General features: G+C 46.0%; 3 protein-coding genes across 4 annotated transcripts in view; 2 read left to right on the top strand and 1 right to left on the bottom strand.

Annotated features, from left to right (window-relative positions):
- Positions 1-33: 33 nt before the first annotated feature.
- mocs3 (molybdenum cofactor synthesis 3) lies at positions 34-4,722 on the bottom strand. Its single transcript, XM_029139794.3, has 13 exons — positions 4,379-4,722; positions 3,792-3,924; positions 3,618-3,710; positions 3,427-3,547; positions 2,891-2,965; positions 2,614-2,731; positions 2,427-2,535; positions 2,293-2,355; positions 1,699-1,862; positions 1,533-1,580; positions 911-1,007; positions 664-771; positions 34-235 (listed from the first exon to the last, which is right to left on the bottom strand). The coding sequence occupies exons 1-13, from the start codon at positions 4,469-4,471 to the stop codon at positions 78-80; spliced, it is 1,380 nt and encodes a 459-aa protein (XP_028995627.1). The 5' UTR covers positions 4,472-4,722; the 3' UTR covers positions 34-77.
- A 159-nt stretch (positions 4,723-4,881) lies between these two features.
- On the top strand, positions 4,882-10,456 carry qpct (glutaminyl-peptide cyclotransferase). Its single transcript, XM_029139796.3, has 7 exons — positions 4,882-5,090; positions 6,623-6,769; positions 6,921-7,202; positions 7,557-7,724; positions 7,832-7,931; positions 8,015-8,131; positions 8,205-10,456. Exons 1-7 carry the CDS (start codon positions 4,983-4,985, stop codon positions 8,384-8,386), a joined length of 1,104 nt encoding a protein of 367 aa, XP_028995629.1. The 5' UTR covers positions 4,882-4,982; the 3' UTR covers positions 8,387-10,456.
- A 606-nt stretch (positions 10,457-11,062) lies between these two features.
- Positions 11,063-27,903, top strand: part of cnksr3 (cnksr family member 3) — a 33,814-nt gene continuing 16,973 nt past the window's right edge. The window contains exons 1-5 of one of the 2 annotated variants that reach the window (XM_029139787.3): positions 11,063-11,148; positions 11,264-11,330; positions 21,975-22,138; positions 24,955-25,157; positions 25,623-25,710. In XM_029139787.3, coding sequence (XP_028995620.1) covers positions 11,279-11,330; positions 21,975-22,138; positions 24,955-25,157; positions 25,623-25,710 — 507 coding nt within the window. In that variant the 5' untranslated portion in view covers positions 11,063-11,148; positions 11,264-11,278. Of the gene's footprint in view, positions 11,331-21,974; positions 22,139-24,954; positions 25,158-25,622; positions 25,711-27,903 lie in introns of both variants that reach the window. The other variant, XM_029139786.3, reaches the window with a different exon arrangement.

The raw sequence follows: 27,903 nt of genomic DNA, 5'->3' as shown, positions 1-27,903 counted from the left end.
AACAGTAACGAAACACGAGATGAAATAAGCAACTTAAATACAAAACCGCATTTATTGCCAGTAGTGACAAAAATACATTAATATTGTGGAAATGTTGGGTCTATTCTCTTTGCCCAGGCCATGAGGCCCCCACAGATGTCTTTCACTGTGATCCCATCCACGTCCGATCCGCTCATCTTCTCTAGAACCTGTACAGCCTTCTGCGAGTCATTGCCCAGCTTACAGATCACATACACTGGAAGAAAGCACGGGAGAAACAACACAGAGACAGTGACACCGGCGAATCTTTGCATTAGACCTAAACTGTTTTAGAGAGTGCAATTTAAAATCACAAACAGAGCCGACACTGAATAATGTTCTCAGATAAAACACCACAAAGCTAAATTTAGCTCACTGACAAAGAAGGCTCAGCACAGTGAATACACAGAGCACCACCAAAATAACATTTTGAATATTAATTTTTCTGAAGCAGACCAGCTGCTCAGGATGACCGTACTTGTTTTGGAAAAGGGGGGTCACCTAGCAACCCCATTTAAACCTGGTACTAGCTGAAATGCACCTTCAGTCCAGCAGACGTGACAAGGGGGGACTGTAAATATGTGCATGTGGCTCTACCTGCCTATTCATTACCTTACAACCTTACAATATATTTTGACATGTTACCTGGAGGCTGGCCGTCACCTGCCATCTGCTGTTTCAGCCGTCTGATTCTCTCCTGTAGTAACCGGAGATGTTCACTCTTCCCCTGCTCTAAACTTGAGAGAGGAATGTCTGGCAGCAAAATCAGGGGAACAATTACAGAATTTGAATGGTAAAAAAGTAAGGGAGACGTTGGGAGAAGCATAAAATGAAAGACAGACATATGACTTAAAACTTTTGTTTTTAACATTTTGCATCACTCAAAGGATACTGAGAGAAAAGGGTAAGCGACATATATCCACCTCCACAAGAGGGCGCACATCCAACAACAGATGGGGTTCTGCATTGTCTATCACTGATTTATAATCCTGGAATGAGATTAAAGCAGAGTTAATGCATAAATAGTATCATTTTTTTACTTAATATAACCAGATCAGCGAAACAAAGCAAATTATTCAGAGCAATTGTTTTAATGTTGCGTGGATTTGGCTTTGTGGAGTAGGGTGAACATTTTAAGTGCTTTTCCTTATGTCAGAGGAAACAAAGCTGCTTCTAACTGGAGCCCCTTACACAACCTCGATTACAGCTCAATCAATCATGATCCCCATCGCTGTGCTTAATGACTCAGCGGGTTTGAAAGCGCCAATTCTGCAGTAACATAAACAGATGCAATCCACCAGCAACGCTTTCACACTCCAGACAGCACGCTATTCTTTCCCATAGAAAATCTACAGTCACATTTTAAGCCATTTCCCATTTAGGGCTGGGTCCGTATTGAGATGTAATCAGTTTATGAATGCACACGAAAACTGAGAAAATTGTGGGCAATCGCACAATAAACGAGCGTGAACACAGAGAGTCACGCAACAGTCAGCTGTTTTGTGGTTCCCTACCTGCACTGTGATCCTCTGATCTGGAATCAGGAGGTTGAGTTTGCGGCACTGAAACACACGCAAGGATCCAGCAGTGAGATAATGTTCCCATCATAAGGGCATACAGTAATTGCAAGTAGAAAATATGGGTAACCCCGTAATCAGCATCATTTGTGTTATAACCAACCTTATCAGTGGCAGCAGACCCACAGAAGCTCTCGTAGTCCACTAGTTGCGTTACACTGGGGTTGTCGCCGCACACTGCACAGTCGGCCTGCTTGGGTCTCAACCTAATGGATCTGAATCTAGCATCTTGGGCGTCAAACATTATCAGCTGTTGACTGCAGGAAGCTGCCACAGCATGTCAAGGAAAGGCTACATTTTGTTTGTGTGTGTGTGTGTGTGTGTGTGTGTGTGTGTGTGTGTGTGTGTGTGTGTGTGTGTGTGTGTGTGTGTGTGTGTGTGTGTGTGTGTGTGTGTGTGTGTGTGTTGCCAAAATTCAGGTGTTTGAAAGGAAAACATTACACCTCCCCCGGTTGGTGCATAGTGAGTAAGTGTCATAGTGTGAAAAGGGAGGCATGATGGAGAAATCTATTCTCAGGAGGAGAGTGCTGTTTATGTTTATCAAAACAGCCTTTGCTCTCAGAGTATGCTACAAAAAACACCTTTCAGTCCTTCGCTGTCGACTCTGGCCAAAAATTCTGATTCATAACAACATCATAACAGCCTCAGAAGAAAGTAGATGTGAACTGGGAATAGAAAGTGAAAAATCAATAGATACAGCCTTGTCCTGAGGCAATCTTGAGGACTTCCAAAGCCTGGAAGCATCCCATTATTCCTGGAACTTAAAGAAAAGTGGAAAAAATGACTAAACGTTAATATTTATACAGACACGGTATAGTCAAGGACACTCGCCTACTCCCAACACCCCTCCATCAGAACAGTTGGTCACCGTCTCTGGGGGGGGAGGCACTGGGTAGAGACATCTGTAGCAGGGTCCACCACAGTAGTTATATACTGTCAACTACAAAGAAAACAATATATTAGAGGTTTCAAAGTGTCTGGTGTCACTGAGGTTAAAAAGCAGCGCAGTTTACATTACCTGTCCCTCCATTTTTAAGGCACTGGCTGACACAAGGGGTTTGGCACTGAGGACGCAGGCGTCATTCACCAGATAGCGAGTGGGGACATTGTCTGAGCAATCAGCCACAATGTCATACATGAGGTCAGCAGAGTCAAGGTAGGTAATTTATCATAGTACATAATGAGAAATACAGACAACGTGCTTAAATCAGACTTTGTTGAGGCCAGCTTCCAATACATTAAAGGAAAAAAAGATTAGCCAGAGGCAGGTCTGTGTAATGAATGAAGAAGGATACTGTTGAACGAGCTGCAAGGCGTTCTGTGTTGAGAGCTGCAGATGGTAGGGAACACACTCCACTGTTGAGTTTAGCCTGCAGACATAAAGTTACATTCCAAATAAAAGGCTATTCTCCGTTATCTCTCTCTCTCTTCTGTCTCCAAAATGTAGTCATTATTGGTGCCAAAAACTCTATAAATGAGTAAATAACCATAAAAGAAAGTGGGTGATTGTGTGACACTCTCTGGTTATTTACTAGTCAGACAACTAGCGCCCCCTTGTGGCTATAGGCCGAAATCGCGTGTATTAACCACAGTGAGGCCCACTGTGAGGGAGAAAAGGCTCAAAATGCAGCTTTCTCTGGAATTAAATGTTTACATAACATTTGGAGACTGGGGAGGGAACACACAACCAAATATAACCTGCGGTGAGACCGGAGAGCGCCTGCAAACATCACACATCCCATATTCCAGCCCTCGGGTTGCTTATTAGCACAGTGAGTTTACATTTACCAAAAAAGCAGCCGTTTTATACGATAGCACCCGGCACCAGTACCTCTTGACTGCAACGGCAGCAGACAGAGCCTTGGACTGACCCTGATTCTCTTCCCCGTGAAGCACCTGTCTGTGCAGATTGCTGAGCTCCACCTCATCGTAGTCCAGCAGGCCCAGCCGCCCTGAGGAGACACAACAGACAGTTACCCGGCTGAGTGATATTAGTTTAACTAGATTTCTCAGGATACCTACCAATACCCGCTGCTGCAAGGTACTGAGCCAGAGGGCAGCCGAGTCCTCCGCAGCCCACAATGAGCACTGAGGTCTGGGATAACTTCAGCTGACCTGTGGGAAAGCGAGATTCATCCTGTTACGTTACAGCAGGTCTGTCTCACCTGACAAAACCACGCCGCTGCCCATCTGTACCTTGCACCCCGAGCTCGGGCAGAAGGAGCTGCCTGCTGTAGCGCATGATGTCCTCGTTGCCGAGGGCCGCCCTGGCGTCCAGCGGGCTGAGAGGGAGCACGCTGCGGTGCAGCTCCTGGGACGAGCCTGGACCCTGAGGTCACACCACAGGAGAGCAAGAGCCTTTAACAACCGGCCTCTCTAATGTGAGGAGCTATATTTACCTCCTGCTCCCGTGCACACATCTCTGCATAAACAGCTGATTGGGAGAATGTCTACGTAAACAGGATTGACTTATACACTAGCTGTAAGATTCGAGGTGCGATAGGTTCAGTGCAATATATAAGATGTTTTGAAAAAATATACTTGCAAGTATACTGCAAATGCAATACTATTAGTGTATAAGTGTACTTGAGGCGTAAACTTCTTTATACTTTTTGGCATTATGGAAACTGACGTTGACGTCAATCACGAGCGCGTGATTTTAACGCCACTTCATTCAAAGGTATTAGTCCGCTAATCTCCGAACGAGCTCGTTTTAAACATAGTCGAGTTGACCGGCAAAATTCAGATCTGATTTAAATTCAGCTTCAGACGCGCGTTCGTACCTTCTCCAGCTGAGTCAATTTATTCCTCAAAGCAGCGATTTCTTTCTCTTTCTCCTCGAGCTGCGCCTTCAGGCTGCACACGTTCTCAGACATCGTGACACAAACGTAGTCGAACAACAGTATTACTTTAGCTACGGCAAAAATGTGGGTGAGAAACTGTTGACAAGTGAAGCATGTCCAGCAAACTTCCGGGTTGAACACGTGGTTGGTGACGTAGGTAGCGTTCTAAAAACATACTTTTTAAATAAGAGAAAAATAATAGTTGCCGGTTAAAAACATTGATACCCATGTGTAATGTCGAATAGAAACAAAAAAGATTTGATAATGATAATAGATAAATAAGTACATTTTTTAAATGTACCTTAAGTATGTAAATCCGAAATGTTATTATTTTACATATTATTTTACGAGCTTGGGCGTCAAAAATGTTCAAAAATGAAGTATTCCTAATTCCTTGCTTCTCGTGCTCAGCTCGCATGTTACAAATGATCCAAGGAATAGACGGTCAACACCCGCAGCAGCCGCCTCCAGCCCTACCTCCTGCTTTTCACATGATCACATCGCACACAGACGGAGAGGAATGTAGACAGGAGCGACAACAGCGATGGCCGAGCGCACTCACAGTTGCAACACGATGCGTTTGCTGGGCACCGTGGCCCTCCTGGTGGCATTTCTCCAGCGCTGCGACGGGATCCCCTGGACTCAGGAGAAGGTAAATACGTGGTATTACAGGTAAAGGTGGACGGACGATCATCAGACGGAGGAATCACACGTTCAGACGCTCCGATAGGACGAGCGACACTAAAAGTGAAACTTAAAACCTGCGTCATACATGCGTTTTTATTCCTAGAATTCTCATGTAATTAGATCAAACGATTATTTCCAATTATTGATTAAGTCATAATAATGGTTTTATCTACGTTTAATACTCAGATTTTTAATAATCTCTTTGTAGAAACATTTGAATTGGTAGAAAACATTCAAAATCATGTAGATCAATATCATTTGTTACTAATTGTGCATGTATTTAATTTTCCTTAACGATTCAAATGCCAGGAGTGAGGCTACTCTTGTTATGTCCCTCATCACTGTTGTGTAATTGCCCTGAGATTTACCAGGGTACAGTATTCTTGTGGGTCTTAGTATTCCCCTTCCCTCTTCCATGTTCGTCTCACCCTCTCCTCCTCGCCCAGTTGCTATGGCAGCGTAGCCATCATCCCTGATCCTCCAATTGCACGTCTTGGTATTTATAGACCCTAAGTGGACCCCCTTTTAACCCCCTCCGAGCTCAGTGAGCCCCAGCTCCTGGCAGGACTGTATCCAGACCGTGCGACCACGTAATTGTGCCTTTGGCTTCCCTGCACAGACGCTGCTCTGTAATTACACGACTGGTAGTTTATGTGAGTCACAAGTCTGGATCATGTTGCAAACTGGTTTTAGTAAGTCAAACTAGTGCCAAAGCGTACGGAATGTGCCCTTGACCTTTGTTTGAAACTAAAGAAAAGATGAGGACATAATAGTTTCAAATGTCATTGATTGGACTGGTGAAACTTTACACTGGTAACAATACAGATGTGATCGTCCCTGGGCACCTAATAACGGCTGCATATAATCAGAGGAACAAGATGCCACAATGTCGGCTGTTCTCTGTCCTCCTTGTTTGTTTGTTTCCAGGACAACCACGGCTTGCTGCAGGTGAACTTTGAGACCAAATGGAGGATCAATATGTTTTTAACCACACCACAGCCTGAAATGTGGATCTGAAGCCATATACTGACTCACTGGAGTCGTCTTAGTGTGTATTTGAAGCCATTCAATCAGTGCCTATTCAGCTGTGATGGGCTCCTGTGTGTGATAAGGCCTTGAAGTGAAGATAGCTTGTTGCTTTGTGTGGATCGTGTAGTAAATTTCTGGGGTGGCGTTAGAAGCTGCTGACTCCAGATAAATCCTGTTCAGTGTGGATTTTCTCCCCAGATGACAGACGTGATGAAAGAAAACAACGCTGGAGGCAAAGTTAGCGAGCGGTTTCCTGTAATGAAGCGGTGTCGTAAACGTTGTGACACACTGTCATCAGTGGTTCTGTTTGAGTGCGTGTTTAAGTGAAATGCATCATAGGAGGAAGTGGCTGACATTTGCCCAATAACATTCTGCAGCCACACTAGTTACACTCAAGAACATGCCACTCCTATTGTACGTTGGATGTAGTGCACGTTCATTTTGCATTCTCCTGTTTTTCTTCCTCAGCTGACACACAGAGCTGGCACGCTAACGCAGAATGAGATCGAAAGCGCCCTGTCTCACACAGACGTGGAGCAGATGTGGCAGAGGGACCTGAGGCCGCTGCTGGTTACCAGGTACCCAGGTTCTGCTGGGAATCAGGCTGTGCAGGAGGTCAGTGCCTAGACTCCCTTTAAATATACATGGGAAACGCTTCGGAAACCCTCCTCATTGGTCGTGTGTGTGTGTGTGTGTGTGTGTTTGTGTGTGTGTGTGTGTGTGTGTGTGTGTGTGTGTGTGTGTGTGTGTGTGTGTGTGTGTGTAGCATATCAAAACAACCCTCAGTTCCCTGGGCGCAGGCTGGGAGGTCACGGAGGACAGGTTCATGTCGCAGACGCCCTACGGCTACCTGCCCTTCACCAACCTCATCGCCACCCTCAACCCGTCGGCCAGGCGGCGTCTGGTGGTGGCTTGTCACTACGACTCCAAGTACTACCCGCCGCAGTGGCACGAGGGCGAGTTCCTGGGCGCCACCGATTCCGCTGTGCCCTGCGCCATGTTGCTGGAGCTGGCACGAGCCCAGGACGAACTTCTGAAAGCTCAGAAGGTAGCGCGCTAATGGCGCTAACACATCTTAGCTTAGCATTCCTGCAGCTTGCTCCTCTGCCCTTGAATTGTCTCACGCCGGAGCTCAGACTGTCTGTCGGGTGGACAGTGACACGGCGCGTGAGAGGAGGAGATCGGCCAAGGGGCATGTTTATCATGACTCAGCGGTCTGTCACAAAGGTCACCGCCTTTGTGGATTCGGAATAACAATGAATGCGAGTGCATTCTCTACCACAAAGCTGGGGACAAATAATTAATATCAAAGCTAATAAATCACAGAAAAATAAGATGAAAACTACTTAAAGTAACAAAACCTGGCAACCGCTCTTATATATCTTATATATTTTCTCTGCAGACTTCCAGTCCTGACCTGACCCTGCAGCTGATCTTCTTCGATGGAGAGGAGGCCCTTTTGCAGTGGAGCTCCTCGGACTCCCTGTACGGCTCTCGCCACCTGGCCCAGAAGATGCAGAGCATGGCACATCCGGCTGGAGCCACAGACACCAACCAGCTGCACGGCATAGTGAGTGTCGTGCTCATGTTTATATACGTTTAAAGCCACGCTTCAGCTTCTTCTCCGCGTCTTATGTTCAGTTTCATGAAATCTCACTGGGCTCTTCTTCGTTCTAGGATCTCCTGATGCTGTTGGACCTCATCGGAGCGCAGAGCCCCCGCTTTGGCAACCAGTTCCCCAACACTGCGCCCTGGCTCTCCAGACTGCAAAACATTGGTAAACGATCCGATTGGTGTTGTATCTTTATTATTATAAGTATATTATATTGATTTTACACGTTGTTTTTCCTGTGTGCTTAGAAAAGCGTCTGCATTCCATGAACCTGCTTGCTGATCATCCAGACAGTGTGGAATATTTCTGGCCTGATCGACCCGTCGGCCGAATAGAAGATGATCATATCCCATTTCTAAACAGAGGTATCTGTTCCAAACTACAAATGCAAATAAAGAATACAAGTCGGGACTGTTAACCCCCTTGTCTTCCTGTCAGGGGTTCGCGTCCTCCACCTCATCCCGTCGCCCTTCCCGTCCGTGTGGCACACGTTCGACGACAACGAGCAGAACCTGGATCGCTCCACCATCCAGAACCTTAACAAGATCATACAGGTGTTTGTTCTAGAGTACCTACATGCCAAGCCTGTCCTCCCATCAACCCCACCGAATGTGATTTAAGAGTGTATTACTGTAATTAGGTTCACAAATGCATAATGTATTTTACATTAATGATGTTTGTAGAGACTCTTACATTGTCTTATGTTAAATTATTGTCCTTCCTATTGCTTTGTTAGTTTTTATATGGAGGCGTTAGGACTCAGTAGCTTCTTTTTCCTCTATATCTGCCTCAGCAACAACACTGCACACAGGATCCACTGTGTTTTTGATCACACTGCTCCCTTTATGAGAGCCTCAGCCCCTCGGTTACACCGTGAGGCATCCAGTGCCAGTGTGTCACACCTGCACTAGCTTCAAAAAGGGGAGAAAATTATAAATTAAACAATATATAATAAGTGCTACGTTGCACAATATTTTACAAATGGGGCCCCTACAAAAAATGGTTCCGACACAAGGTTATATCTGGCAACATGAGGCAGATTCCTCCTCTGCTACCGTAAATCTGTTCAGCGTTTCGAGAAAAAACCTCTAAGTGTCAGGAAGTGAAATTATTTTTGCTTTCACACTTTTTTTTCTCCCGTCTTCGATGGGGAAGTAGATAACATCCTGTGCTGCTGTTTGACATCTCCCCATCAGTTTATTTGCAGTACTAGCAGATTTTAGTGACGCTATCGAAATAATATACAATGTGAAAATTGGACTTCCTGTATTTTGAGTGTGTATTAAATGTTGATTCTGAATGTAATGAGGAGCAAGAAGAGTTTGCTTGTCTTTACAAGACTTCTGTTAATATAGTGGCTTGGTTTGGTTTTTTTAGTATTATGGGTTGATCCTGCCCTGATGCTCGGTCATTACGGTAAAGAAAGCTCACAAACACTCGCTTCATTCTCTGCCTCACCTCCACAACAATCCCCCTGATTCACTTAATCCTATCACGGAGGACCTCCCCTGAATTCCACAACACCCAAATCCCCCCTCAATCCCGCCCACTCCCATGAGAACTGAACCCTGCTCCCACTCCCCCATTCGTGCTGCTAGAAATGTTTACAATGCTTGGCAACAATGTGCAATTTTACTGTATGTGCTACAGAAGTAAGTCAATCAGCTGATGCTGCAGCACGCTTGGAAACACATGCTGCCATTTACTTATAACCAGCAGTAAAACCTCAGCGATCTGCGTCAGGGAGGTCTAATTTATTCATCTTCACTATGCATTGATCCTCACTCTGTTTTTTCTGTTTTTGCTGAAGTCTTATGTTAAGCACAACAGATCATAGAACATTCCTGCCAGTCATCTCTGGAACAGACACCGAATGAAGTATCACTTTGTCTAATTCTAGTTATTAACAAGATGTATTTAATGAACTTTAATCTAAAATAAGGACAGCTTTACAAAATATACGACAGACCAACCGGCAGGTACGAACAAGAAGCATGAAAAGCAGAACAAATTGTTGTATAGTATATTGTTGCTTCAAGCATTTCTTTGTTTTTGCCTGAGAGCAAAGTGATGCATGCCCAGGTTTGAGAACAGCTATACTTTAATCTGCAGTTGATTACAGTGCAGATCATACAATAGGCTCCAGCTGGATAGAAGTGCTGTAATGGGAACAGTTGGGACTCTCCAAGGTGTGTTTCAGATATCTGAGCTTGCCTTTTGATTTGAAAGCTTAATCCATTAAACTGCTTGCAAAGTTTGAGGCTGTCCTAATTATGACTTCCAATACAGTAAATTACCCTTCAGTATTTACTGACTGAATCCTGAATTTGTTTCATTGCATAACCATTTAAAACACATTTGACCTGATTTTTATTCTCTTTTTTTTGCATTAGCCACCTGTTGCTACACATCTTGTATGTATAATATATATTTTTCTGTTACCAAAAAGAAATACCAGTGTGCATTGGTCAGTTCAACAAATTTGTCATTGTGATACACTGCATATTGTTAGTAATCATTGTCATTGTCCAACAGGGTTCTTTGATATTCAGACATAATTTTGAACTCTAGAGAACTGAGAACTGTCGAAATGCATCAAGCCAGTAGATGGCAGTAGTCAGTCACGTAACTTTATGTGATTATAAAAAACATTAGTGATATTTATCTGAATAAAAGTCATTTGAAAACGATTACTCATAAGTTCTTCCATACTACATAAACTTGAATTAATCAGTTACGTGACCAGAAGATAAAATATTTAAATCCTATATCATACAAAGCAATTGTTTAACTCTGAACCATAATAAATGAATAAATAAAAATAAATGATGTTGACACACTAATATTTTAATTCTAATCTGTGTTTTATTACACAGAAGGCGCAATATAAACTATTATAAACTGTGAACAAGCCTCTAACTTCAAACGAAGTCGGTGAACGCACCGAAACCACCTACACCACACGGTGCATTTAAGTGATGTTCGGGAAAAAAACTATATTTAATTGCCCAGAACTTGTAGATAACGTTGTCCATTTTATGAGCTTTCGTTAAAAGCAATCAAAGTAATATAAGATTTTTTGGTATAAAAGCAACGGAAGAAAAATATAAAAGTGGGAAATGCTATGGTACGAATTCATTTCAACAAACACGCTTCGCAGAAACCATTTGGATTAAACTACAGATTATAACAACGTATACCATTAAACTTAAAGAGTTAATGTTAATGTGTGTGTTTGGAGAAAGTAGACAAACGCTGCTCGCTAGGAAACTTTCCAGTATTTCCGGTGGGACGTGAATGCAGCGTTGAACCCAGACCGGGCAGTGAGTCGCTGTGGGGGATTTGAGTCCAGCCTCCAGTCGAGCGGGTGCAGAGTTGTTTAGTGAGTGAATACAAACAGGCGGACGGCACCGAGCTCTCATGAAGAATGTGACGGCGTTTTGTTGTCATTTTTCATAGCAGTCTTCGCAATAGTTTTATTTTTAAATGTCTTATAGGGCGTAGTAGAAGCCATGGAGCCGATAACTAAGTGGACGCCAAAGCAAGTTGTGGACTGGATGAAAGGTGAGTCCGGGACGGTGGACGGCGCCCGTTAATGTCGGCCGTGTGACGGAAACGACCACCTGTTGACAACGTCGCCGCCGGTCGCGTGGTTCAACGTGGACCCGCTGGTGTCCCGCGTAGTTTCGGTAGAAACCGCTCCCGTGTGACAGCATACCTCCGCTGAGGCGTTTAACAATAGCGCGTGCGTTGTGATGCTAACGAGTGGAGCGAGCTCGCGCGAAATATACTCGCTCGCGCTCATTCATCCTCGTGCGGGTTCTTTCTTTTTTTCTCCTCGGAGCATTAACAGCTGTAAAAACCGAGAGATTCTCAATCACAAATAAACAGGTTTTATTTCAAACTGATAAATATTAACTTTACAGTGCGGCAGACTTCAACTGTCAGATTTTCAGCCTCAGGGTCCGTTAACAAAAACCAGTTCTGCGGTCCAACTGAACTAGTAGTGACAGATCATGAGTGTGTGTTGACTTACTTTACTAGTGTTGTGTTACCATTGTCATCCAACGTGTTCATGTTGGCTTCATGTTGTTGTGTTGGTAACATTTAAGAGTTAATTCTTTTTAGGATCCAGCCCCATAAAGCACTGGGAGGGAATTTTTGCTATTGCTATGACATAAGTGCAGTAGCATCATTGGAATGTCTGAAAGATGAAGAATGGACGGAGGCAGCCGGGTGCTTTCCTTTTTAGATATGTAAACAGTGAAATGGGTTAGTGTAATAGCTGGCGGATGAGCGATGGGCTGTTTAGGCAACCGCTGCTGATCTACTGCTCCTAAAGCTTCTTCACGCTCCAGTCCTGATAAAACGAACCACAGGTGATTTCCTTCTCGTCCCTGTCATTCGCGTCGTCTGCTCCCTTTGTCATTATTTGGGGTAAAACAGCATGGCAGCGGACTAAGTGCTGAGTGAGGCATGCCTGCTGGTGCTAATCTGTAGTTGGGAGCTGACATGGAGTGGGGGGTGGTGGGGCGGGGGGTCCCCATTATGAAGGGGTTAGTTTGTGTGTGTCCACTGAAAGCAGCCTGGCCGAAGCGCACATGAATGGGGGGATTAGTTGTCCACACAGACCCCCGTTAGCGGGCCGCGTCCTAAAAGGCCGACTCAGCAGTTGTTTCTGCAGGTATTAGGCGGTGGATTTCCAGACCCATGCGAGCGTGGTGAGAGTGAACCGAGGCGACAGCGCGCCGCTCGCGGAGATTCCGCCGCACGGCGGCCCCATGCGTGACTGTGGGAACGTGGGGTTAACCCGTTCTTCTTCTCACAGCAGGGGGGCGGGGGGGATTCCACGCCTCCACCTCCTGCGGTTTTACCCTTTTGGATTCAACAAAGCTGATGATACAGTCTTTGCAAAGTCATCCCAGAAATATGACTTCGCTGCGGCTTATCAAGGCTGCAAAGTAATTTCCCTGGTTCAGGGGCATTGTCTTCAACTGTACACCACAATTACTCGGCAGGTATTTGGATCAAAGTTAGAGCTTTATAACCAAAACATCATTAGAGGGTTTTTTTGTCAGACAGTGGTGATATTTGAAGGATCTCGGGGGTGTTTGGAAGCCATAGGAAGCATGAGAACTCATAGAAGCATGAGAACCCATAGTGTCCAAAGTCTGCAAAGTGTTTGGCTTGATGGGAGATGGGACCAGAAGAAGAAAAAAGGAAACGACCTAATGTTGCCCCTCAGTGACTGTTAAAGCTCACACAAGAAGTGTAACTTGTATAATTCCTCTCATCGCAGAGACGAGCAGCATCCATCTAAAGAGAACCAGTTTCAATACACACCTGTGGCACACAAGTTTTTCCAGAATTGTTGCCCCTGAGTGAAAGAAGCCAACTTCAGGAAAGCCCTGTGCTGTTTGTGAACCTTTGCCCTCACTCACCTCAGGCCATTTTCCTCTGTAGAACAGGAACTGTTCCTGTGTTGAGGCTTTTGTTAATCACTTGCATTGTTCAAATAGATACGAAAGGTAGTTGGTAGACGTTTATTGCCGGTGAAAGTGTTTTTGGTTCGTGCCATTTAAATACTGTTGTTTTTTGTTTGGAGAGTGAGATGCCTTAAAGCACCTTTCCTCCACCACGGCCTCCTGATGTTTTAGCTGGTGTGGGACTAAGAGTTGCGTTCGTGACCTCCAGTAGGTGACCCACATATTCACGTTAAAGTCAGAAGTTTAAGTCATATGCTCCGAGTCATTTACCAAAAATAGCCTCGATTCAATGTGGCCCTCATCTGATGGCGGTTGGCTGTGGTGCGGGCAATCCTCGCTTCCACCTCAGCTGAATGGTTCCTGTAACACCAGTCATTTCCTCCTCCCTTGTCCACCTCGTAGCTGCTGGGGTGTGCGGCTGCCAAGTTTTAACGAGGCATCTCAGACATGCAAACCTGCACAACTACTGTCTGACTGGGGCGCTTTGATCCAGTTCTGTAACAAGTCCAGGCTTTGCTGCTCAGTACGCACTGGATGTCCTCCAGCAGTTCTATACTTAAACACTGGCTAATCAAATTTCAAAGCCTTGTGTCTGGAAATGGATTAGACGTGAATTTTTTATTCTAGGCATGAAGTTGTGATTAAAGTGCTACTGATCTAGTGACCCACATTGATCTTCCACTCCTTGCACGGCACGCAGGCCCTGCAGGCCCTGCCTCCAGTGGGTCTACTTTGTGTGGCTTAGCGCTGGAGAGTAGCGGCAAAGTGCGGCTGTATCCTGTCTGTCAACTAGCGCTGAGGTGCCAAGAAGGTAATTAGCTCGTCAGAGGGGTGACAAAACATTCTCCGTGTGCTTTTTGTCTTTGACTAAGAGTGTTCTTGGGGAAAAATAATGGCCTTGTGTCTTGGTCCACACAAGGTAAAGGATCCCACTGATGGGTACCGTCAGCAGTCTTATCTACAGGGATGATAGCAAGGTGTGGGCAGTGATGGCACATGATCCCTATCTGGCTACGTTCCAGGCATCCTAAAGTGGGGTGTGAACAGACACTGAGCAGACACATCGACCTTATTAAGACAGCCACTGGCTCTATCAGACGAGACTAAGCTTGGAGACCATCCACAGACATCGCTCCTCCATTATAGCAGCATCTGGATGCATTGGGGAAAAGGGTGCCAAGAGTAAACCAAACATAGGTTTTCAGTCATTTCTAGTCTTGTGTAAAAAGCCGTAGTCTGTGCAGGCCAGGATCAGTGGTGTGACTCTGTAGTATAATCTACCAGCAGCTGTATCTTCGTAGGCGGATCAATGAAATGTTGTTGTTATTACTGTAAATAATTAATTCACCTGAAACCCCTGCCTTTGCTACACATGTGCAAGTTTCCAGTCATCGGCCTATTCTGCCTTTTAAAATGAACTCCATTGTGTTGAATTGCCGGGCAGATAACCATGTTCGTTTTCTATGGAAGTCGTCCTTAGAGTTCAGGGGAAGTGTTGTAATAGGATTCCCCCCTGGGGAGAGATGGCTGAAAGGGATTGCCGCAGTTTTGTTGCTGCTGGCCCCCCTCCGCAGCCTGTTTCTCACACGGCCGGGTGTCCCAGCATTAGCCTTGGGAGCTCCAACATATGGGGACTTGTGGGGAAATACTTAATAATTAATGCCATTGTTTGAATCTCTTGATGAGGATACTGAACAGGAACTAGTTTCTGTCCGTTGGAGCCGCAGGAGCGTGTGTTTAGCTTTGATGTTGTTTGGACAGTACACAGCCATGAACACTTTATAGGGGTTGTGATTATCGTGGGGTTGGGTTATCAGTAAAGCATCGGTTTGCATTTGCATCCACACCCAACGGTTACTCTGTCAGGGCCTGAACACGAGGGCCAAGCGTCACCTCGCGTCCTTTCCAACCTGGCGCCCGACCCGTTTGAGTTGTATTCAAATCTAGCATGTGTGCATTGCAAATCTCGCAGATGATCCGAGCTTAGCACGACCAGCGAGCTCTTTGGCTCCTATCAGGCCTAAGAGCATTAGTCCGTGAAGTGGCGTGCTGCAGCCATGGGAATAAAAAGCTCCAACCTGAGTTGGCACAGCAGGTGCAATTGCAAACAACAGGTCACATGCCGAGTGACCTCTCGTTGGTAGAAGTCAAGTACATGCTCCAGTTCACGTGTTACGATTGCGTTCACATCCATGTCCAGCATAATAAGGAAGTGAGGAGCTCTGTCGGTGTTGCTGTGAAAACACAGCTAACACGCGAATGACCACAGAACATGAGCGGAATGCGGTCCGCTACCGTTTTCCTCTGCGACCAAGCCGAACGGATGGCACATGTCCACCGTTGCATTCTGGGACACCAGTTGCTTTTAACAGATTTAAAATGCTGAGCCCAGTCGAGCGGATGCACCCCCCCACCCCCTCCACCACCACCACCCCCGAAGGTCTTTCATCCTTTCCGCCAGCTTACATTGTAACAGAGTGTAATGTCATTATGCGGATTATGAAGTGGTCTGTAGTTTTACAAACTGTTACTGACTTTTGGGTTTTATCTGGCCACTTGGGTGGATGCCAGAACAGAGCGTGTTGAGAACATGTCTGGACTAGTCTATGTATTTCCATCAACAGAATTCCTGTCTGGCTAGTAGCATAGACCAACATTTGGAAACCTACCACTTAGTGGATAATGTACTGGGGTATATTTTTGTAGTTGGTTGAGCGTATATCTGCAAATGAAGATGCTTTTCTCCAATTACCCAGTAGCTCATTCATGTTTTCACTTGCCGTGATGCGTCTTTGAGCCTGGCGGCTCCCTTGTTGACCAGCGACACAAGGTAGTGCTGATAGAAACGGCAGCTGTATTAGATCAGCCTGTGTTTTCACAGCACCGGCGGTAGGTGGAGAAACCCCCTCCTCGACCTGCTTGCTACGTGTGTGATGGATGAATCAAAGTGTTAGATTTAACCAGGTTATTGGAAACACCTGTCTGTTGTTTTGCTCAGCACACAGACTCTCTGTGTATAATGTACGAAGGTTATAAATCTGGTCAATAACTGTCAAAATCCCCCAAGGAGTCCTCAGAAATTCCACAAGTAGTTTGGAGAGAAGTCATACAGTACATTCCTCTTCAACGAGTAGGATATGCTATGTTTACTGCCCCTCTGGACTTCCCCATCATGGGTCATTTTATTCAGCAATGGCATCCATTCGTTGATTAGATTTTCTAGCAATCTCAGCATTGGTTGTACCATATTAGTCGCGTGCTGTGTCCCAGTAAAACTTGTTCAAGGCGGAAAACAGCAGCTACTGTAGATTCCGCTTTTGCTCTCTTGATCTCAGTACAAAGGACATTAGTGCAGACTGTGGCTTCTGAATTTGTTTAAGTAGGGAGCGGTGGCTCCTCTTTCAGGAAACCGGAGAAACAAACATGGGAGATTCAGTTGGTCCACTTTTATTCCCGCGAGTGCGGACACCTGGGAAAAGACTCTCACCCGCCATTTAATTGGTTTGCTATGGCGCCACATCCAGGTGACGGCACAGTCATCGTTTATCAGAAGAGAGCCAGTAAAAATAAGTGCGTGTCTGCATCATAGGAGCCTTGTCTGGGCCTGCGGGTGACATGCTGTCGCTCTGTCTGTCATACTGAAGATGACTCGCACTCAGGATTAACAGGATGAGCTGCCCACAGCCTGGAGGCTGCCTGGTGATACCGACACACTGTATTGCATAATACTTTCATACGTTCGTTATATTGGCAGCTCTGTGCCAGTCATTCAGGGGGTTCAAGGAAATCTGAGGACTTGTTGATTTGCGTTTTTGTCTGTTTGTTTGCGTGCATGTGTGTATTCGGATAATGCTGGAAGGCTTTGTCACTCGTGTCAGCCGCGATCACACACTGATCTTCTTTACCTGTCTCCTCTTCATCCACCTTCAGCTTCATAACAGAAAGCAGCTCAGGTGGCTATGTGTGAACATGACAGGAAATGAATCTGCTGAATCCTAAGAGGATTTGGGCAAATTAAATACTGCATGGAGCATTCAAACCCATCCACCGATGGGAAGCCATCTTTAGTTTAATTAAAGGCTTGTTTTTGTCTGATGCATTTGTCTGTTTCATAAAGATACAAGCACCATCATGCCGCATAACAGCAAAATGAATGCCAAGTTACGTTTGGTTTTGTTTGCCAGAAAATAGGCCCACACGCATTCACCATAGACATGCTACCACACTATTCCCTCCGGTAGAATAAACGAGTGGCGCTCGTTTCCTCCCCCAAAACCTTGTTCATCCTTGTGGCTTCTATAGGCGGCTATTATGGCGCTGGTAAATTGCTCTGTAATCAGCATGCGGGGCCACCCTGATCATACACCATACAAGTGATAGACGGAGCGAACTAATTTCCAACAACCTGCTTGGGCCTGTAATGTGACTTTGATACCGGGTTTGGGTTAGGTAAGAGGTGCCGCAGCTTAGAAGTGGCCCTTTCACTTTTTTTCTACCACTGCATTCTTTTCCTATTTTCTCTCCATCGCTGTATTTTTTTTTAAAGACTTTTAAGTATTGTTTGTCTTAGGGGAATGATATACATGATACCCTGTTGACACACAAACAGCTCTGTTTAATGCAAGGTGCCATCTTCAGAAGCAAGTGTCAGGCCACCCAGAGCGAGTATTATTATCTGACCTATTTTGAGTGGGATCTGTAAGCGATTCAATCCTGAATCCTCAAAGTGGCAGTTTCTGATCTATTGTGCATGTTTTAAGATGCAAAGAATGCGGCTATCTTGGGACACCGGAACAATTAAAAGATTGTGGTGGGTGGAGGAGCAGGAACTGGACTGAGGCAGAGGAAGGGGACTTGGAGACATTTTTTGAGGTTATTGTTGTTTTTGTTCAGTAGGTGTGGCTGCTTGTGGGTGTTCTTAACCCATATAAATGTGGACTTTCTGAAGGAATAAATGATGCACTTACTGTTCCAGGTGCAAGGCGACTGGCCCAGAATTCATTTGTTTTCCATGATGTTCGCTTAGGAAGCAGTTATGGGCCACTACTAATGGGCCTGCAGCTGTTTGCTGTATCTCCTCTTGCAGCGAGTCCTTTCGCCTCTGCCTGCAATCTGTCATGCAACAGCCAAAATACCTCTCATAACCTCCGGTGCTTCTGTGCTCCAACTCGCTTCGCCTCCAGATGTGACCTCCAACCTCTCCCCACTTAATATTAACAGATCCTTCCACCCCCACCAAACCTCACACTTCAGAATGTGATGGGACACCAGCAAGGTGACAGCGGCGTGCATGCTTCCAGAGTTTGGGATTAACTGAGCCCAGGGCCTGGCACCCATACTTGGTGATGTGCTTTAACCATGACAGCCCTGCAAGTCTTTGACCCCCTTTTGGCTCATCAGTCATCGTCCATCACTGTGCAAAAAGACAGAGCTGCCTTTGTCTGTTTTAAGAAGCCCACTTGGGACATGCCACCACCATTTTGTAGCGGTCTTTTTTTCAAGTTTAGGGTACATTAAGCGATACATGTCTGTTAGGTAGTGGAAGTGATGATGAGATTTAACGATGAGCAGTGGTCGCGCAGCACAGAGACGTGATAGACTGAAAGCTGTGCAGTGGATGAACCAGCTGGGATTTGTCAGCACTGCTAAGAAATTATAATTAGGACAAATAATCTGATCTTCAGTCCACAGATAGCAAGATAACGCGGACGATGCTCGATTCAGGGGCTTTGAGCATTGTGTAACCACTCTCCGAAGGGCCTACCCAGTGTGTGTAGAGGTTTTTGTTGTTATCTTGTGAAGTCATGCATTAGAGGATAGCTTAGCAGTCGCCGAGAGGAGCTTTTTCATTCTTTCTAATTACAGATCAGCCCGGTCCGGGCCGGAGACCATTGTGCCCCGAGTGCTGTGAATTCCCACAATGGCGCTGCTCAGCAGAGAACAATGACTCGAATTCCTAACCGTTCCCCACAGGTTCAGAGGCTGAGCTGACAAATAAAGCCAGCAGAGTTACAGTGCCTTTGCTATTCTACACCCAGCAGCTTTCCCACTGGCCACCCTGGCGGGAGATACTGCTTGGTGTCTGGGTGTGTGTGTTGCAGGGTGGCTTGAGCTCCCACTGGGAGCGAGGAGAATATGGGGGGGAGGTGAAGAGGGGTGAGCTTGCTTCTTTTTTTTTTTTTTTTGTAGGAGGTGAAAGACTGTTTCTGGTGTAATCAAACCCCTGAGAACGAAAGGTTAGCAACTAGAAGCTGCACAAAAGGTTTTGTTGATTAACATTGATCCAGATTTTTCACAAAGGGTCGAGAGAAGAACAGCACAAGCATTCACTAAGGAAGAGGAAGAGTTCTGTTGTTTCCATCAGCGCAAGCCTCTCATTACTGTACTGAGCTTATGGATCCACTCCTGACTTGGGGCGACTCTTGTTTCTATGCCGATCTGGAGATACAAGCTCTGTTGTGATGATCACCTGTTCTACATATAACTAGCGTTGGCTGGGACGTGGAGTTGGTGGGTGGTATGAGAGCAACAGGTGCCATCCTAAGACACATGCACGCCTTTAGACAGACTTCATTCATCTGCCGTCCTTCCCTCACGCCGTGGGACTGCAGTTGACATCGGTGCCGTGAGTCTGCGCCTCGACTACGCTGTTACACCCACTCGCTCCGTCTTGACGTCGGCCAAGTAGTTCACAGAGGCTGTAAAACTAAGCGTTTGATCCGTGCGGAGGCTTTTGAAAGGCGTTCACACAGTTCTCCCTGCCCATGCCCACTTCCCCCCATGCTCACTTCACACAGATGTGACACACTATCTCCTTTACTGGGTTCTCTTGATGAAAATTGATAGTGTCACATATAAACGCAACCCAGCAGCCATTGATCGAGACCCAATAAATGTTTTATAAGCACCCCCTCTTTCTTATGGAACGGGTTCAGACGGAGAGATTGCTGCGAAAGTCCGGTGCAGGGAAACTTGCCAGTGAATGAATAAAACTGAAAAGCTCAGAGGGGGAATTAAATAAAATTAGTGAGTGTGAATTACCTACTTTCTAGTCTGTTTGTTTTCTTTTGTCAGTGTAAGAACAACCGAGCCAAAAGGAGGCTCCCAGCGTTGAGCTGCAGCGTGTTTCAACGTAAAGCCGAACCAAAGTTTTTCTTGCGGCCTTTCTCCTCCTGCCCGGTCGCGACGGTGGCACCGTTCCACAGGAAATGCCTTTTTAACTCAGCAGGAAGGAGAAACTTTACCCCCTCTGGAGCCGCGCTCTTTGTTTCCATCTAATCGCATTAAGTGACTGCTCCAGTGTTTGCATTTGGCTTGCGTTCACGTCGGCGTGGGCTCGGGCCAGTGCTCGGCCCCTCTCGCTCCGCAGCGGATTCCTGCGCGGCCGGCCGGCGAGTTAAGCTTAAAATGCTCTGAAGTCCTGCCTGTGAATTAGCATGCCACGGAATGAGAAACATCTAATGAGCTTAACTGAACTTGGCTTGTGTGGCGCTAATGGTTAACGAGTTGTGACGGATCTTTCCTCTAATTCAGTGGCGATGACTTGAACTCTTTTATATATTTTGTCAAGGGATGAAAATGCCATCAGATGTGAACTTTGATGCTATAATGGAATTTTAATGATCTTGAATGGAGTCTTGCCAAAAAAAAGGGGGCAGTACTTATAAAACTTTTGCACTGTTTACACACTGTGCAGCTGCTTCTTGCTTTCTCATGAAAACAACCCATCCATTACACACTAGCTACAGTAACTTAACATTTTAAATGGCTGTATTTTAGTGTGTTGATATTTTTCTTTATTATGCAAATAAAAATATGTTCGTTTCATCTATTTATGTCTGTCACACACACACACACACACACACACACACACACACACACACACACACACACACACACACACACACACACATTAAACCCCTCTCTCTATTCTACATTCTTCTACTTGATTTATAGTCTCAATATGGCGTGTAGGTATGAGCAGCTCCAGAGCAGGCTCTGCGGGCCTTCGCTCATAAGTTAGACGTGACCTAAAAGTTAAGCCATCAAACTCAACGAAAGCCTCCCAACGAAGAATATTCTTTGTGCCAGTCAGGCCGGAGGGGGCGAGCATGTCTTGCAGCTGACGGGTCTTTCAGTGAAGCAGGGCGCGGGGCCATGTAGCTGCAGCTGCCCCCCTATCTGTGCAGCCTTTGATGGGGGGGTAGATGTCGATTACTTGTACACACTCAAAAAGGCTCATTCTTCTCCGTGTTGTCCCAACAGTACTTAAAGGTCCAGTGGAGGACACAATGCATGCGTAAGAGCCAGTTTATGCTCATGTAGCATGAGAGCCTGCTACAGCGGCATTTATCGTTGGCTGCTCCAAATAGCATGGTGACGTGCTGGACGCAGCACTTTACTGTTACACCCACACCCACCCACATACACACACACACACACACTCGTATAAATATAGGCCATTGTTTAACCAGCCTAACAGACGTCGAGGTCCCAACCGTTACCCTGCTAATGCTGTGTTTATCTAGCAAATATAGTAGTTCCACCTGTTCCTTTATCTGCACTACTGTGTGCGCACACACGCATGCTAATGGCAGATGCTAATAAAACTGACAGATTCTGTTGGCGTCGTGTTTTTTCTGTGCTGTACCTGTAGATCGTTGTTTTAATATCTTCTGCCTACGATCCGTCTGATTTTGTGTGTCTTGTTGTCTCTGTCCAGGTCTGGACGACAGCCTCCAGCAGTACGTGAACAACTTCGAGCGGGAAAAGATCAGCGGCGAACAGCTGCTGAAGATCACCCACCAGGACCTGGAGGAGCTCGGCGTGGCCAGGATCGGACACCAGGAACTGGTGCTGGAGGCCGTCGACCTACTCTGCGCTCTGGTCAGTATGTAGTTTGTGTGGCACGACGCGGCATCCTCATCCTCAAAGGTCACGTCAGGTCACCAGCGCCTTGGGCTTTATTTGCTATTAACGGCAGATAATGATGCTTATTATTAAGAGACAAGTGGTAACTTGATCTGTTTTGAAATGTCTGTTTCGCTCTTCCCTCTGTTTCTTCATGCACATAAAAACACAGTGTACATCCACTCCCGTCCACACTGCAGCTCCATCTATCCACCTGAGCCGTCTCTCAAGCCTCCGTGCGCCGTCACAACTTCCAGACGGGCCGCCAACAAAAACCTCTCCCGCCTTCAAGTAGCGAGACCTAAAAGAGCCACGAGTCCCGTCGGCGTTCGAGCTGAAAGAGAAGCAGATGGAATCGATTTGGAGTTTTATCACTTCCGTGCCATGAAAGTCTCAGACTGTGGGCCCCTGCGTTTTGATCAGTCTCAGCACTTTTGTCTTAATGTGCTCATAAAGGCTTTACATTAATTGTATGGAGCAGGGTAGCATTTTACCCTGAACATCCTTTAGTGTTCAGTCTTTTCATCCTTACATGAGGCTGCAGCTCGCAGGTTTTGACAACTGACTCATCATTTCACATGTCAACCTTTGGCTCCTTTTATAGGAGAGTCTGTATTATTGATTGTGGCGAAATCAGTCTATAGCCCCCGCAACTTACATGGAACCTCTTGGTTGATCTCATCGTACAACATGAACCACATGGTGTATCAAGAGGGCCGCAATCGGTCTTTACAATCAGCGTAGTAATGCCCAGGTTCTAGTGAAATCCCAGATCACTCTCCTCTCAAGCTGCCCCATAGCCTGGTTGTGTTACTTGAAGTAAGTCTTTCTCCTTTTATGTAAACTTTATCTGTTTTCGTTCATTTGCGCTGCTAAACCCCCCCCCCCCCCCTTCATTTGAGTTTCTCTTAATAAGTTTTAGGCCTTGACCATGCACAGGCCGCGTGGGAGGAAGTGAGGCCCCCTATTCATTAAGCATGAACTGAGACAGGGTCACTGCCTAAACCCCCACTCATGAGTGTTCACATACACACTTGTACACAAGTTGAAACTTTTTATTCGGGTTGCGCTTGGATTTTGGGTGTTTATGTGCATGTACACAAAATAAAGTCCTCATGTTAGCAGTCACATACCTAAATCATGATGACAGATGGTGTAACAGTGCCTTGGCAGTTTAAGGGAAACATTTATACTCGTGCTTCTCTTCCACCCGAACGTTGTGATGGACCAAACGGCTGTCTTGGGAGGAACAAAAAAAAAAAACACCCCAGACATTTCAATTCATTCTGCAGGAGCTCTGTGAGCCCATGATATATTCTGCAGAGTCAGTGTTGAAACCCAACACTTTATTTGTTTCTCAGGCTTTAGTCGTTAATTCAGAAACCAGGTCAACTCGTGATATAGACACAGGTTGTATCCAGCAGCCACTGAACAATGACAAAGAACGTGCCCGAAGGGGAGTCTGTTGCATGGTGTAACATACAGTAACTCCCTGCCTTAGATGCACATCGATGCACGCAAACACACACACACACTGTGTACAGGTGTGAATGGACCAGATCTTTTGTAGCAGTCGGGTCTCGCAGTGGAGGAGGGAAGTGCTCTGTTTTGGTAGCTATTCTCCATTTTCCCCCAAAGACACCTACATCAGCATTCAGCCCCTTTTAAGGAGCCACAACTAAAGTCTATTTACAAACTTTCTGTCATTTGTGTTCTAGATTAAAAATATATCTTTTATATAATATATATTATATGCTCCAATTTTTAAATGTAAAGTCGAGTTTTCATGAAAACAGAAAAATTGTGTTTGATTAGAACCTTTGCTCTGCTGTAGCCTATAGCTCAGCTTCTGGACATCTGTGGGCTGGTCAGAGCTGCTGTGACTCTGTGATCAGCCTGCTAAAGTCAACCCTCAAATCATTTCTCCTGCGATCACCGTGGTTCATCTTTTATGAGGTTTCAGCCATCTCTTATCATGTTGAACGCTTCAGGGGGTGAAGCTTCCCAGCGGCTACTGTTCGCCCTGTCCAAGTGTTCCACTGACTCCTCCGGAACTGAAATGATTTAAATGATTAGTGTGATTTTTTTATTTTTTTTTCCCCAGCTCCTGTTGGACGAGGCTCTGGAATAAAAAGCAGACGCTAACCACTTGCAGATCTCCTATGTTGTTCGCCAAACACGTGCTGTTTCACTCATTGCGAAGCACGTTGAGCTCCTGGCACATCACACTTACAGCAAGGCCACGGCATGAAAGCTGATATTTAGCTGGACAGGAGCCAGTCTAGCCTTTTGCTCTGCTTGCCTCTAATAAACACTTTGCTACAAACCCATTTATTTAATAAAAACATTGCAAAGACTTAAAAACAACATCTCGTGTAAATATTTGCTCATTCGCAACTAAGCCCTGTCGGAAAATCCGTCTATCCGGTTGCGGCTCAGTGGGTCAGTTCCAAGATGGTTCATGCTGCGGTTTGTTACCGTCTCAGCTGCTTCTGTGCTCGTGTGTAGACAGTGAATTAGAGGAATGTAAAGAGGTCCAACTGGAATGAAGGATTCAGACTTCGCTCCACTTTTCAGGAGTCAGGTGACAGCGCGTGCACATCCTCACTGGGACGAATCTGTTAAATGAAGGGGAAAACCTTCCACGTCATCACACACAGGACTACTTCAACTCAGACCTGTCAAGACGTTAACTGTCTTTTACAGCACGATAAACTGCTTGTTTCCTGGGAATAAGAACTAATTATCAGTAGCGCCATGGTTTTAATCGATATTTTAATGTCCTCTTTCAGAACTATGGGGTGGAGACGGACAACTTGAAGAATCTGGTCCTGAGGATGAGAGCCGTCACCAACAGTCTGCACATTCTCACGTCTGACCGCAGGAAAAGCCCCGCGTATGACGGCAGCACCTCCCGCAAGCCGCCCAACGACTTTCTTACCTCTGTGGTGGAGCTGATCGGCGCCGCCAAGAGCCTTCTGGCCTGGCTCGATAGGTAACCAGCAGCTTAGCAGCAGATGCGATGTGCTTTATATAAACCCGTAATTTGGTATTAGCAGAAAACGATGGACGCAAATCACCGTGATGAACCCCCCCCCCCCCCTTCAGCCCGTGAGCTGAGATTTGGGCAGGAGTCCTCTGCTTTCTCCTGTTGACCTCCTCCAAAACACATTACACCATAAAAGCAGAGCACATTAAACAGGTTGCCAGGATTAAGTGTTAGCTGGCTGAGATTAAGCTTCTCTCCTCGTGGCAGGCTTGGCTAAAAGGAGCCCAGTGACATCATCGCGTGAACGGTAGCCGTGGCTTTAAATGACAGCAGTAGAGGCTTGTTTTAATGGGTCGTTGCTAGATGCTGAGTCACATGTGTAAATTAGTCTTTTGTGAGGCTCAGTGATGTTTGTGCTGTAACTGTATCGTCACTGGTTCCTAACGTTCTCCTGTCTCCGCCTGTTTGCAGGACACCTCTTACCGGGATCAGTGACTTCACAACCACCAAGAACAAGATCATCCAGCTGTGCCTGGAGCTCACCACCACAGTTCAGCAGGTCTGCATGCTAGTTAGCGCAACAGCACACGTGCATTTAGGGCCTCTAGGACTCACGAGGGCTTTTTCCACCGGGCACAGACACCCAGGATAACGCGCAGGAGAGGGGAGTTATGGGAAATGTGGTCTGGCAACCGTGACACAAGCCTAAAGCCAGTAGTCTGAGCACTTTATTGCAGAAGCTGATGTTTTTCTTAGGATCTTTACCCCCTCATGCTGGCTAATGAGGCGAGCCCCACGGTGCAGGGACGTTAAATGGTAGACGTCGCTTCTGTGTTTCCAGTTTCATAAAACCCACCAGCACAACTCTTTAAAGGTGTCTGCCAACATTCCCCTGGCTGCCACACTCTCTCAGCCATGTGGTTCCTGTTTTTCTTTTTTTTTTTTGCTTCTTTGTCAAGATGCTCACAGCGGGGGACCAAACAGTCTGAAAACACTTCCTGTGTGTAGGTTTAAGGTCGATGGAGGTGTCTGGTGGTAAAAACCGGGCCTCTATTAAGGAACACAGTGTTCACTTCTTTATACGACTTTGCCTTCTGTAGTGTAGCATCATGAAATAGTAACTGAACTGTAAGGGTTGACTAAACGTACGCCTCAAACAAAGGCTGCTGGCATTGGCTGGAGCTTGCGTATAACATTTCTCCTCTCTGTGTTTGGTTCAGGCCTATCCTGATTAGCAAGTAATGTCACAGCCAGCGAAAGTGGCTGTCGCGACTGCAGGTGTCATTTTGGAGGGTTATTGCATCAAAATGAATTCCTTTCCCAGAGCGCCTGCTTCCTCACCAGAGTCTGGGGTTTCAGCGCCTCTTGTGATTTACTGCGGGCGTTTCGGTCATGGTCATCCAGGAGAAGTGGGGGGGGGGTACAATTCCCACATTGCCATCCCAAGCAGAGGGGTTACAGTGGGGAGTAAACTCCTGATGGATCCTGAATGAGTCTTGTAACACAGGAAGGATTAGTTTCCTTCAACAAGTGGGTGGTAGATTTACTTGAGTCAGCTTTAAATCCACTTACAGAATGGACAAACACCTGTGTGGTTTCCCTGCACAACTAGCCAGTAGTAGAAGAACAACAGAGGTTGCACAGTGATTGTGATATTTTGATGGGGGAGGGCACCATGAGGCTTGCCCAGCTCATTCATGAACTTGAGCCAAGACTTGCTGCTTTTTGGATCACACAATTTATGTGTTCTGCCTGAATGAGGCCAGTGTGTGCAAACACAATGGGACACGGCCATAAAACAGTGAACGCATCATGCATCTTGGCTGACCCATCAGCGTGGGGTCCTCCTCTTCCAAACAGCACATTATTCTATGTGTGTGTGTGTGTGTTTTTTTAAGGGCGACTGAATCCGATTTGGCCTTAATTTTTAGACCAAATTTTGTGTAGTCGCTGGTGTGAACGACACCACAGTCCAGTTCCCGCGTGGTGCCACCGCGCTCCTCTTTGGGCCACTTCATTGCTCGACCACGCAAATCAACCGCGGTGGCAGATCAAAGGACCCCGGGAGCAGCAAGCAGGGAGTCATCTGACACGCAGCGGCTGTGGGATCAAGTCTGTGCCGTGTAGGATCAGTTCACCCAGGGAATAGTCCCTCAGCTTCCCAACTCATGATCTGGTTACTGTCTCCTAGAAGGACTCGGGATATGTTATTATTCTGGATACCACAAACACATATTAGAAGGATTACGCGTTGTATTATTTTCCATGAGATAATGTTGGTGCTCTGAAACCGGAGAACCGCTCTGTACACACATATACGATGATGCCGGTTTGTTTTGCAACCCCTAAACATGAAAATACATAGTTTAACTCATCGGTGTTGGCTCAGAAAACAGTGTAGTCACCCAGACGCAGACAGCTGCTAAGAGATACATGCAGGGGCAGTTTTCTGTTTACGTAAGCGCGGCCAAACCGCCACACGTTCTTGGCTGACATTAGAAAATATATTCTATGGAAACACCATTTTGAGAATAATGTGAAATGAATCCTTTGTTTATTTTAGCTTTTTTATTTTTCCGCCCTAAAGGAAAATGTTGCAAAGTCACGTGCACTTTGAAAGAGCCGTGCTCCACAAGCTCGCTCTGATTCCACAGATTGAAACGAATGTTTGGAGGCTCCGCTTGAGGACGGCACTTGTGGGCTGCAGCCGGTCGTGTAAATTTTGCCGGACGCGTATAAACCAACAGTGTGA

Source organism: Betta splendens, chromosome 22 (genome assembly GCF_900634795.4).
Source record: "Betta splendens chromosome 22, fBetSpl5.4, whole genome shotgun sequence".
In the NCBI taxonomy this organism is placed as follows: domain Eukaryota; kingdom Metazoa; phylum Chordata; class Actinopteri; order Anabantiformes; family Osphronemidae; genus Betta; species Betta splendens.
The sequence above is the reverse complement of the archived record's forward strand: the minus strand, read 5'-3'. Positions and strand labels throughout refer to the sequence as shown.

Excerpts from the sequence above, each read along its gene's own strand:
- qpct (XM_029139796.3), top strand. The coding sequence starts at position 4,983 with ATGGCCGAGCGCACTCACAGTTGCAACACGATGCGTTTGCTGGGCACC. Across the intron at positions 5,091-6,622 it reads TCCCCTGGACTCAGGAGAAG|CTGACACACAGAGCTGGCAC; the intron begins GTAAATACGTGG and ends TTTCTTCCTCAG. Across the intron at positions 7,725-7,831 it reads CCAACCAGCTGCACGGCATA|GATCTCCTGATGCTGTTGGA; the intron begins GTGAGTGTCGTG and ends TCTTCGTTCTAG.
- mocs3 (XM_029139794.3), bottom strand. The coding sequence starts at position 4,471 with ATGTCTGAGAACGTGTGCAGCCTGAAGGCGCAGCTCGAGGAGAAAGAG. Across the intron at positions 2,966-3,426 it reads GCTGCCGTTGCAGTCAAGAG|GCTAAACTCAACAGTGGAGT; the intron begins GTACTGGTGCCG and ends TTATGTCTGCAG. Across the intron at positions 1,863-2,292 it reads GATTGCCTCAGGACAAGGCT|CTTCCTGCAGTCAACAGCTG; the intron begins GTATCTATTGAT and ends ATGCTGTGGCAG.